Below are 12,962 nucleotides of genomic sequence, written 5' to 3'. Positions count from 1 at the left end.
CTTGAGTGCCATAGAGCGCCCGTTGCTGCCCAAACGCTCAGTGACTCCTGTATGTCCAGCAGTGACAGAGTGCCCATTGGCGCCTGAGCAGCCGCCTTTGACCGTTTGTCTGGCTTCTGCTGTCAGCACTTCAGCTTAGTCTTCTTTAGTTGGAACTCAAGCTGTTAAGCAACCAGTAACTTCTGTGCTTCTGTCTCCCCTGCTCCAGGCTGAGCCTACTGTTAGTACGCAGATGCCCACAGCTGTGGACCCTATCCAGAGCAAGTTGGACAGTATTCTGAGTCTACTCAAGAAGTCTCCGTTGGCTCCCCAACCTCTGGACTTGGCTTTGTCTCCGGCATCCTGTGATGAAGAAGAGGACATATTTGTTCAGGATGCTCATCCGTCGGCTTATGCATCCCTGTTAAGGTATCTTCATGTTATCTTCCCTAGTTTCTTTTCACCAGCAGCTCCTTCTTCGCCGGCTTCTGCTTTTTTTATGGAATCACAGTCGTCTGATTTTACGAAGCTCCCCAAGTTGGTGTTTTCTTCCTCTGAGGAAAGCTTTGGGTGATAACACATGTTTACTCTGATAAGGTCCAGAACTATTGAACTTAGGCACTAAAAAATACTTGTAAAAATTAGGTAGGGTTATAAAATATACACCTGCCAACTTTTACCATTATCCAGTGCTTTGATAAAAAGGTGTTGCAGGAAAACCGTGTTTCATCAGCTCTGAATCCCTTAATAGGTGCTTTCTTTTTTAAGGATGTGTCATCTGGGAATGCTCTTAAGTCTGTTGAGTCGCTTTTGGACAAGGCCGGGGTTTTGGGTGTTGCTGCCACTCCTCCCAACCTTCCGTTTTCTTTGGCTCATGGTGGCGTTTTCTCTTCATTTGCTCAGCTAACTTGTGTCGACACTGGTCAGATGTTTCAGACTGCATTTCCATCAGTCTACCCTTTCATCAAGTCAGGAATTTGTTGTAGGTAGTCGGGTGCTGTTGCCCTGACTCCTCCTTTGATGGAAAAAGAGTTTGAATTGGAGGGGTCTCCTTCGGTGCTTTGACGTTTGCTGGACTGGTGTACTTCACATTATCCTCATTTAGTGGAGGAAGAGGCCTTGTGGAGAATAGGTCTCTGTTATCTTTGGATATTTTGGCACCCATTAAGTATTTGAAGGAACCCAAGCTTTCTTTTGCACTAGAGTGCATTTTGTAAGTTTTCTCGTACTCTGGTGAACAAAGCTTCTATTAAGTGTGCCAGCTCTTGTCTTCTGAGTGTTTTGGAAGCTGCAGAGAGTCACCTTATATGATACAGGTACTTTACAGGTACCTAAACTGTCTATGGTTGAAGATTCGGTTTTCCTTGCTTGTCATATTCCTTTGAAGAGATGTACTCTTGAGACTGATAAAGTGCTTTGGACATGTTGAGATGAAGTTTTTGTCCAGTTCTTTGTTTAGATTGCTAAACTTTTATCTTTTATTGAACTTTCGCTCAGTATGATTGCATCTTGTTTGTGCCAGCTTAGAGAGTGGCACCAACCTAAATTTAGTGTTTGCAGTGCCAGCAGGATTTTTGCAGGGAAGATTCTTAGAGTTTTCAACTTCCATGGTCAAGGCCATTTTTAGCATTGCAGGCAAATGTTATCAGTTTTGAAGGAGTGAGAATAGTTGTGCTCCTATTGGTCATACAAGGTTTCTTGTACACAGTAGATGGTACCTGTTTTGGTTTCTCCTTCGAGTCACCTTGTAAGCCCAACTTTAAGGTGATAAGGGAGAATATATTGGTACTGAATAAGAGAATTTTTTACTTAATCTCTCAGGGGTAGAAAGGTCTGCCTCTTCTTTCAGGCCCACCTTTTAAAAGTTGTACCTCTTTCTCACATCTATTTTGTAACTTTTGAGGATTTGTTCAGCCCTCAGGTTCTGGTAGGAGGCTAATTTTAGGCCTTCTGGCATGTTAGGGCAGACAGGAGCAGAAACTTAGGTAGTGAAGAAGAGTTATGATTCCTTTCAGGTTTCCCCTCCACTAGCATCATCTCCTATAGCCTTGCTCTGAATGTTCTCCAGAAGTATTTCGTTCTTCAGTAGGAGATTGTAGTTAGAGAAGAATGCAATGGAGCAGGTGTTGTTAATTCACCAGGATGTTACCTGTGACATTTTCTTAGTGACATAAGCAATTCTTCATGGTTTTTTCCAGCATAGTTTTAGTGACATTCCAGAAGAACGATTGGATGATTCGGTAGACATGCAGGGTGAATTTTCCACATACCAGCAGATCCTCAGTTGCACAAGTTCCTTCAGTGTGTATTTGCAGGGAAGGTATTCCTGTTCAAGACGATTTGTTTCAGCTTGTGTACAGCACATCAAGTATTCACAAGGAATTTGTTGACCATAGGCGGATGGTGTCGTCTTTTAGGAGCAAGAATTCTTTTCTACTGATTTGACTGGTTCAAGCTGACGAAGTTTATAGACAGTATTCCAAAGGCCAAGGATCTTTGGCTTCTTCTGGCTCAGTTTCTGTGCATTGTGATCTTCAGTAGACTTCCCTAACTTCTCCGCAGTCCATTCTGTCTCTGGGCATGAGGGTAGACTCTTGCAATTTGCAGAATTTTCTGTCGGGAGATGAATAGACACTTCTTGCTGCTTTTCAAAGAATTTTAGCCCACAAGGAAGCTTCCTGTTTAGTACTGCAATGGCTTTCTTTGTTAGGGTACATGGCCTTACTGAAGAATTTGTCAGTGCGGTCTTGGCATTATAGAATTGCAACTTACAGGAAATGTTTATTAAACTTTTTTTTAGTAAATCCAGGACCATCATTGTTGCCAGGTTCTGTAGGAGGGATGCCAGAACTATGAGTTGCCGAGTTTAATCTTAAATCCACGTCCAGGTTTTATTGTTTTTTCCTTTTGTCTCATAATACAAAACAAAGTTACAAGTTACAACAGGTGTTGTGACACTGACTTCCTGTACACCATAGAATGGTCAACACTACACCCAGTAAATCTTACAGAGATGTTAGGGTGGTGGAAAGACCATTGAAGATTCCTGGCAGGTTTATCCCATAAAGCTTGAACTCTTGGCTATAGAATAGTTTCTACAATGCAAACACCTAGTCAGAAACTAAGTCATACCAAAATGACTGCTTCTTTGGGCAGAAATGAAGAACATATAGTATTGGTTCTGTTAATTCCAGGGAAGGACAATGTTTTGGCGATTTAGGATTCAGGAAGGACAAGTTCTGCCTATGGAGTGGTCATTACATCCATGAGTCCGCAAGTCGCTTTGGAATTGGGGGAGCACTCAAATGAACAGGAACGACCAGTCTACTACTACTCCTATCGTGGCCCACGTGCTTGAGCAGTGGATCCTTTGTTCAAGTCTGGCCCAGTTGAGACGCATATGCCTTCGCCCTTAATGAACTCTTGAGGAAATTATTGAATGAATTTCCAGTAGAAGAATTGCTCAATGAATTCTCATAGAGCCTTAGTAGCCTCAGAGGGAATGATTTTTGGACGTTCTAGCTCTCACAGTAGATCTCTTGTATTCTTTTGTTAAGGAAAAATCAACTCATACTGCCGAATTCCACATGGTTCCACAAACTTCCACATCGCACACTTAACTGCTTGGAGCAAACAACGGGGTTTCCCAAACTATCTCAGATTCTATCCTTAATCAAGTGGAGAAATAACCTTGGCCTTGCATCAAGCAGTGGTTTGTGTATCACTCTGGAAGCTGTTCCAGTGGAATTTTCAGCACTCATACCCATGTAGACATCAAAGTTTTTCACTTCCTAAGATATAGTAAGAGTTTTTTGCTGTCAACTTTTGGGGTTATAGATCCATGCTTCCCTCAGTATTGCGTCATGTGCAGTTGGATCTGGCTAATAATCAGCTCCTTAAGGTGTTCAGATCAGTTTAGATTGAAGCCTCAAGAACTCGGTATCAATCTCTCTCTGGAATTTAGACATAGTTCAAAAGTTTTATTTGCAGATCCTGTTGAACCTTCAGAATTATTAGTATTATATTATTTTTCAGAATTATTAGTATTATATTATTATTCAGAAAATGAACCCTATTCGTGTGGAACAATCCCACAGGGGCCATTGACTTGAAATTCAAGCTTCCAAAGAATATGACAACTACACTCCAGGTTTTTCAGACGATAAGTAGGTTGTGCCACCTTAGTGTATACAGCCATACTTTGTGCGTGTGGGATGTTACAACAATAAACAAAGTCAGGGCCATCAAACCCTGGGATTAAAAACTCAACCTTTGACTTGTTACTACTTATAAGTGTCCCAGATAAAAACATCAAATTGTAATTACGAGAACAACTCTGGAGATCTAGAAAATTTGACCTTAAGCCTCAAATATATGGGTAAAGTACTCTGCAATTTTTCTTACAGTAATGAGTAGCAGGCCCAAGGTACAGCTCAGTGCTTTCTGAAAGAATTAAAATTAACATAAAATTAGTAGGAAAACTAATAAATAGACTCATAACAGCAGCAACATGGTAAAAATCAACAGAACAGCAAACAATAATAATAAAATCAACAGCAACAGTATTTATGTTATTTACAGAAATTTAATTGAAAGTATGAAAAAACCTGACTCTATGTTATTGAAAAAAGCACCGGTGGAGCCAGAACACCTTGTAAGGGAAATAAGAAACCTGCGAGGTTTGCTGCAACAACTGGTGGAGGACAGTCAGGATAGATTTAGAAACAATAAAAAGCTTAGAAGGAAAGATTAGATAAAGAAGGTGCTTCCCTGATAATCCACCAAGCAACTTTTGCTTTCTCATCAGCCTGTCCTACACATTTTTCGAAAAAACAGGGAAGTGAACAAAAAATTAGGAGAAATGCCTGATTGTACCCTCAAGCAAGGGAACTCAAACCTAAGACCATGGAAGGCCTTGGTACATTGGCTATGGCACAGTCCAAGGTTGGAGAGCAAGGTTTGTATTCAGAGTAACCTTCTCATGGAAGGGTTGCCTGCCAAGGGTGAAGGTTCTTTCTACCTATTTTATTTCAGTGTCCTTATTCTAGAAGAGTTGCCTGCCAAGACTAAAGAATATCTTTACCCTAAGTATTTTCTATGAAAAACTTTTTGTTAGCATTATCAGTAGTTAAAAGAGTAAGTTTATTGCAAGCATTCTCCTATAAGGGTGTTGTAAAGAGAATGGTATTTTTTCATTTTTGCCTTAGAGCTGAGAATGATAATTTCCAAGAACTGTAAGAATTAATCATTTAACCTCTTGGGGACATATTTGATGAGGCTAGCACTTGAGAAATTATTTCCATACCTTCTACCATTATTAAAGGTAACAGTCATAACAGTCATTTAGTTTGATGACAAATGTGTCACTTGAGGATGTGATTAATGTGACACAGTAGAAAGTGCAAGTCAGTTTTTGCTACTCATTACCTAAGTATGCAGAATTGTGACTGAAAACGATAAAGCCCTTAGTCTGCTACTAATAGTGGATAAAGTCTTTTTCCTGAACTGAAGAAAGAGCAGTCTTTTAGGCTCTTTGTTTTAGATCTTGGGTCTTGATATTTTGGGGAGCATGAAGCTACGATATTGTACTAAAGGAGCATACTTTTATATCTGGGACCTTTGTACTCAGGCACAGGGGTCCTGCCACATCACTTTTGTATGTCAGTATGGCTGAATTGAATTGGTTTTCTAGGCAAGGTTAATCTTCACTGCACACATAAGAGAGCCTTGCGCTTTGAATGAAATCCAACTTCTGGCTGCAGGAAAACCCAGAAAGGATGCCAGTTTAGGTAAGAATGGTTTGGGTTTCATGCAAGAAACCTTTAGCCCAATTAACTGTGCAGATTTTGTGTAGCTGCATTACTCACCATCCTCTTCTCAATGTGGGAATCAGATATCTTTAACAGTAGGTAATATTCATCACAAATAATATAAATCTTCATAATAAAATTTATTACAGTATTTGAATATTTACCTACTGTTGAGGTAGACCCTGCCCAACCTCCCCACAATTTATTGGGCTGTCCAGGAGAATTCTGACAAAAGCTAAAACATTCAAAACACACCTGGTGGAGAACAGGTGTAGTAGACAGTCATTCAGGTCTACCATGGGATCTTCTATTTTTTGAATGTCGACTCACCCATCAGCGCAGAGATATAAGCTATCTTTAACAGTAGTTAAGTATCAAAATACAGTGCTCCTCCATTTTTACACGGGGATAGGTTCCAGAACCTACCGCTGAAATGCAAAAATCCGCTCTAAAAATGCTTTTAACTGGCTTATAACTGCCAAATACTTTGTACCCCTTAAACTAAAATGCTTATAACTGATATTTTAACATTTCACTGCTTAATTTGATATTTCAAACAAAAATACAGTAAACCCCCGTACTCATGTTCTCACGATTCGCGGACTCACGCATTCGTGGGTTTCTCTGTGGAACACATCCACCCATTATTCGTGGAAAATTCACCCATTCGCGGTATTTTTCACTGAGAAATATTCACTAATTGCTGTATTTTCATATTTTCATGAATAAATGCACTTTTCGTGATAAAGCTATTAAAATACTCAGGTATAAGCATTTTTACAGGGTTTTTCTTGTGTTTAAACTATTAAAATGGGCAGTTCTAAGTGTTTTTAGAGGGGTTTTAAGTATTCGCAGATTTTAGCTATTTGCAGGGGGGTGTGCGGTACGCATCCCCCGCGAATACGGGGGGTGCACTGTATACCTTAAGTTATCATACTAAAACAATTTAATATAATTTCAAACAAAAAATACACCCCAAACCATCATCCCAAAACACCCAAAGTAACCTTACATTACAGTACTCTCCTACCACTGTTACTCCTAAGTAGGCTATATACACCCATAAAATGCTTATAACTGCCTATTTTAACAGTTCTTCGCAAAACTTGACAGTTCAAACAAAAATATACCTCAAACTTTCATCCCAGAACACTGTAATAATATTTCAAAGTCGTGTTGCAAAATTAAGCACCAGCCTACAACTGTTACTCTTAAGTATCCCCTATCATTCAGACACGTATGTTTTCTTTGGCTTACGTAACTTTGAGCATACTGTAATGCATTGGTATACATTTTATGGATAGTGATATTTTCCTGTGCTGTAAGATGATTTTGAAATTGTATTTACTGTACAGGTATGTATTTTAGGATAGAGCTACTGTATAAAGCATATCTAAAATACATGGGTAGTTTAGAAGGATGCGACTCGTACCTCCAAACAGAATGCTAGGTTTGTTACATCGTGTTAGTAGTTTTGTGATTACGTACAAATACGTTTTTGATAAAAAAAATGATTTACTATGGTAAGTTCTTGGTTTACGTCATTTTGTGGTTAGTCCTCACCGTCCCCCATAAATTTTTAAAAAAATTCTTGTGCCATCATTCTCTCTCTCTCTCTCTCAGTATACAAATACTTTAATGAGAAAACACTGCAAAATATGTATAAAACATTATTTCACTTACAGAATCCATATATACTGTATTGATCTAATCACCATAAAAATATTTAAAATCCGAATTTCATACGTAAACAAAAAACAAGAAAGTAAACATCCAGCAAGTTCATGACAGATCAACGAAGGTAGTATTGCCATATTTTTTGCTGTCTGATTCATTGTACCATATTTCATTACAAGTTTAGTTGACTGAATATTTTAGCACTGTTAATGTTTTATCTCTAATCACCATAAAAATATTCAAAATCCAAATTTCATTCGTAGGCAACACAACATTTTTACTCTCCTCCCAGCCATTGTGAAGTTTCATCTCGTCCCCAGGAAGTTACTGTGATCTGATGTATTAACACTGAATTTTCTCTCTCTCTCTCTCTCTGAGATAAGAGAAAGATTGTTTTTTTTATGCATTTAGGTTTATTTGTTTTGTACAGTATAGTTTTATAGATAAACTTGATGTTACTTTGTCATTAATTTTTTTATATTTTCCATGCATAATTACTGTACAAGTTTTTGCATTTCAATAAAAGCAGACTGGGAAATAAAATTAAAATAATTAGCGAATATTTCAGATACTGTACATTATGCACTATCATCGAAAAACACTTTACAGTACAGAAATATAATTTCAGATACATCGTACATTACCCTTAAAAGAGAGAGAGAGAGAGAGAGAGAGGAAAATCATAAACTTGTTAAGCTCATTCTGGGGCCCAACTATCATTCCGGGGTGGGCCCCAGGATGACCTTAACAAGTTTATAGTTTGTATTAAAGATTTATTAAATTTGTATTACTGTAAACATTTTATAGATATTTTGCTGTGCTTAGAGAGAGAGAGAGAGAGAGAGAGAGAGAGAGAGAGAGAGAGAGAGAGAGAGAGAGAGAGAGAGAGAGAGAGAGAGAGAGAGAGAGAGAGAGAGAGAGAGAGAGAGATTGCAAACTTAAGGTCATTCTGAGGTGTATTTCAGGTTTATTTAATTTGTATTAAACATTTTATAGGTATTTTGCTGTGTTTACATTAATATTAACATTTGAAAATAAATTATTTTTTATCATAAAAATGTATTTGGTCTTGAAACTAAAATAAAAAAACACAGTAATTAGCAAATATTGCTCTGAAAAAATTTGTGAATTAGTGAAAATTCCTTGCAGACAAGTGAATAATGTGTTCCACAAAAATCCACAACAAAATGAAAAGCGTCAAAATGAGGAGGGGGCGGCCACTGTAATAAATTTTATTTTGAAAATTTATATTATGTTTACATCACTGAAAATCAGTAGGTAAAGGGACTGATATTCTCTATAGAATAAAGCTGAGAGGAGGAATTTTTTTTATTACACAATCTAACTTACATTACAGTAACATAATTCAGTATGTTTAATGCACCTGTGACTTGTGCACATCGTCATCTATGGTGTGATTGAGTAAGTTTTTAAATACATTACTTATTTTTAATAGATGTTTGCATATTAAATGATAAAATACAGTACTGTACTGTAAACATACTGTATACTGTCTTGTTTACTGTGAATTTATAACATTTCCAGCTTGTGTCAATTGTTTATCATCTGCTGGTTTACACAGATGGCAACAAAGATACAAAATTATTAATTTTTTTATTTAGAAATTAATTTTTGATATAGTCACTGATGATCAAAATCATGCTTAACCCAGTCGATAAATTTGAAGCAAACTAATTTGGAGGGTGAAGTGTAAGCTACAGAGTGGATAGTTGGAGGCAGAAAGTATCAGTCACAAGCCACTATTTCTAAATCTTGTGTTTAGCAAAAAGTTTAGCAAAAAATTCAATGGATTGTAAGAGCAAAAAGAAAATGTAAGTCTCAGGCAGACTTTACTAAAATGCAAGTGAAAATGAGAAAATAGAGAATGAAACCAGGGTACACAAAGGGAGAAATCTTATTTGATTTGAAAATTAAAACAACTGAATTGTCATTGAAAATTTCAACAATCTAAACTGGCTGGCATAAATTGATTTTAATACTGCAGAAATCAGAGGGAAAAAGGGCACAAATAAACCAGGACCAATTCAAAGAAAAAATCAGTTCAGTTCATGCGTCCATTCATAGTGGAGAAAAAATATGTGTAATGTAGAAGGTAATGTGTAAATATAAAGCTAAAGTGCATTACATGCACTTTCTTGACTACATCATCTGATGATTTGGAAACCTAACCTTATGGGGACTTTTTTTTTTTAATGCATGGTAAGATGAGAGCTACTGAGAAAAAGTATCATGTACCATTTTATTCTGCAAATGGCATTTGCTTAATTTCAAAAATTCACATTGCCAAGTGATTTGACCATAGTACTTGACTGTAATCCATAGTACTGAACTGGAATGTATAATTTTTAATTAGAAAATTAACTAGAAATAAAAGTTATATGTAATATCAAGTTATGTTTTTTACTCAAAACTACAAAATCTATTGTTAAAGTGTTTTATGTCTTATACACAACTTAAAAACTCACTAAGGTTTCATAGCTATTTTATATTTATAGAATGTTGAATTTATTGCTCTAAAACATCATTGATTAACCCTTTAACATTTACCTCTGGTGAACAACTTTGGGAGCCCCAGCTGTCAGCTAAGAGCTCTCCCAGCAAACATTTAGGGTATCCAGATTGTGAGCAAAAAGTAAAAACATACAACATGGCGTCTCATCGGCTATTCAAGGGTGGATTACATTTATTTATAATTAGTTTCATTTTTTTATTGCATTTCTTTTCATCATTATACTGTACTGTTTGGCTTTGTCTTTTTCTTATAAGCATATAAACATGAAGGTAAAACACTGTGATTGGTAGTTGCCAATAATGATAGATAAACTAAGTGATGCATTAGATGAGGAAAATGATGAAAATTGTGGGGAGAGAGGAAAAGGAGGCATTGTTAATGTCTAGGTATGATCCTTAAGATCGCCTGAGGCCTAGATAAGCCATGTTTAAGTAGAAAAGAGGGAAAAAGGAATCGTTTATATACGCACTGAATGCCAGTGTCAAAACCGTACAGTTATGTACTAAATGACACAGGTAAAATTGACACACTATGTATTTATATGTATTAAATGGTTAAAAGGTTTAGGTTGAGTGATTTTAGGTTGTGTATTTTTGTAAAAAATATTGTGTTTTCAGGTTCCAAGGGAAAGAGAAGCCCTAGAATCATGGCTATTCCAACGATATCAAGAGAAGGAAGACATTCTGCAGGAATACTATAATACAGGCAGGTTTCCTGTCTTGCCAACTCCACATAATCCTGAACATCAGCATGAAAATATTCGGACCTTACCGGGGTCTAGGGTAGTTCATGACCCCATAGACTTTATCCTTCGACATTGCTTCTATATTGCCTCAACGTGGCTCTGGCTCCAAATATTTTATTGGATATATTTAAGTCTTAGTCGTCTTTTGTGGTGATTCACTGTGAGTGCACGTTAAAATTGTATGATGTGAAAGATTGCCTGCTGTAGATGTCCTCACAATTCTTGGTTCAAGTTGGGTGTGCTAATGATAATGCTGATCAGTGACTAATGGCCAGAAATAGTCAAAATTAAAAACTAGTATGTCAGATGTTATAAACATTTTGAAGAATCCAGAAAATGTTAAAACTCACTAGTGTAGTTTGAAAGATCTTTTGAAGAAGATTAATAGCTTTTGCCTTAAAGGGAAGTGACAGAAAGTTTCCCTTAGTGTTAAATGACTGTTTTGAGAAATGTGCAAATTTATAAAGTTTGGACCCAAAGCTTGATTTAGGAAGGCATTTAGGGTTTTTTTTTAGAGGAAATTTAATATGGCAGAAGAATAATTTCATGTTTAAGAATGTTGCTTAAAACTTTTTTTTTAAGATAGAAAATTGTTTATTCAGATATTGAGTAGACAAATGCTGTTTCTAGGATTTAAACATAAATGATTAATAAATGAAAAGCACATTGCTTTTATTGAGGCCATCAAATATGTAGATTGTGACATTGCTTATTAAGCTAGCATGATCACCAGCCTTAGATAGGTAGTGTATGATTGTATGGAATTAAAAGCTGTCACAGTTAGGGTCTTGTAAAAGGAGTCCTTTGAGATGATGGACACTGAACATGAAGGAAGGCTAATTTAATAGATATTTCCACTTATTAGTTACATCTACTTGAACAGACATAAGCATTGTCTAGGAAATTATATAGAAATGGGAAGGGAGAAATTTTCTAAATTAGTGTTGTGAAAGCATAGAACAATTTTGCTATTTAATTTTGTGTATATAGGTCATGGTAGCTTTAAATATTTTTCATATTCTGGTACATTGTACAATGCTTTTCACAGCAAGTATGACGTATTTTGACAATACAGCTGTAATCGTGATAAAGTAGTGCATTTAGCAGATTTTATATTAAGGTAAACAGTGATTCTAAGCTTAAAAAGTTCTTTGGTTATGTTGTACATTCATCGTTGTTGTACTCATTGTAGATAATTCATTTTTCATTTCACTTTTGTTTAAAGAATTATTTTTTCCCTTACATTATCTGTAGTGTTGACTAATTTACCAGGGTACATACCTGTAGCTATGAAGGTATCTTGGTATAGTTGCTGGTATACTTGAAATACTAGGGTTTTGAACTGTCATGTCCCTCCAACATTATCCCTGTGATGTCCAAGCAGTTATATTCAGGGTGAGTAAATTAATGGCTATTGGACTTTGACAAATAGTACATTTTTAATTTTTTTTTTGTAATCTTGCCAGTATAGAACAATTATTTTCCATCTACTTAGTACTGTACTTTATTTTTTGTGTTTCCCTCCTTTCATCACAGTTCTTTTTTTGTTGTGAGTTCTCATCACATGAGAAAGTCAGTTGATCTGGTTGGTGTTTTGTCTGCTTTTTTCGTCACGTCATTACCTCATCATCAAATGTTTGATATGTTTACATTTAACCATCTCATCTTGAGGAGCTTTTCACATAGGATTTGCTTAGTATGACTGAGGTCGAATTAGTTCTTGCACACACTATACAGGTACACTCTGATAGACTGGGTGCTATGGCTTATAAAAAGTGGTTGATTTCAGCTGAAAATCTGCAGAATGCCTTGACTTCTGGCAGTGCTTCTAGAAATTTTAATTATATTCAAGACAGTTTCTCTCCATTGTTCTGTAACTATGTAAGTACTTTCACAACTCGTTTTTGTGAACAGCATTTTTTTTTTTATCTTACCCAAACATACTAGTATCTTGTTTTCTTGGAAATTCCTTTGGTTATAAAACTAATTAAATTGCCTCCTAGGTCAACAAGCTCATTTTTATATCTCCTTATTATGTGAAGTTGAAATACCTTAAAGCATTAAATAATTCAGTAGGAAATATCTTGAAAAATTATCTTTTTTAATGCCTTTTATGTTTAATGGGCAGCATGCCCAGAATTTTGTGGCTTGTGCTTATACGTCAGCATTCCTTCATAGTTAATTTCTTGAGCGTGCACTTGTTAGGCAGTCCTCAGAA

At 36.3% G+C, this 12,962-nt stretch overlaps 1 protein-coding gene across 1 annotated transcript in view; it reads left to right on the top strand.

Annotated features, from left to right (window-relative positions):
• LOC136856130 (acyl-CoA:lysophosphatidylglycerol acyltransferase 1-like) overlaps positions 1-12,752 on the top strand; it is a 134,298-nt gene extending 121,546 nt beyond the window's left edge. The window contains exon 7 of the mRNA XM_067133786.1: positions 10,617-12,752. Coding sequence (XP_066989887.1) covers positions 10,617-10,898 — 282 coding nt within the window. The 3' untranslated portion in view covers positions 10,899-12,752. The remainder of the gene's footprint in view (positions 1-10,616) is intronic.
• The last annotated feature ends 210 nt before the right edge of the window (positions 12,753-12,962 follow it).

The sequence above is a fragment of the Macrobrachium rosenbergii genome, chromosome 3 (assembly GCF_040412425.1).
Source record: "Macrobrachium rosenbergii isolate ZJJX-2024 chromosome 3, ASM4041242v1, whole genome shotgun sequence".
NCBI lineage: Eukaryota > Metazoa > Arthropoda > Malacostraca > Decapoda > Palaemonidae > Macrobrachium > Macrobrachium rosenbergii.
This window is presented reverse-complemented; position numbering and strand designations above follow the sequence as displayed.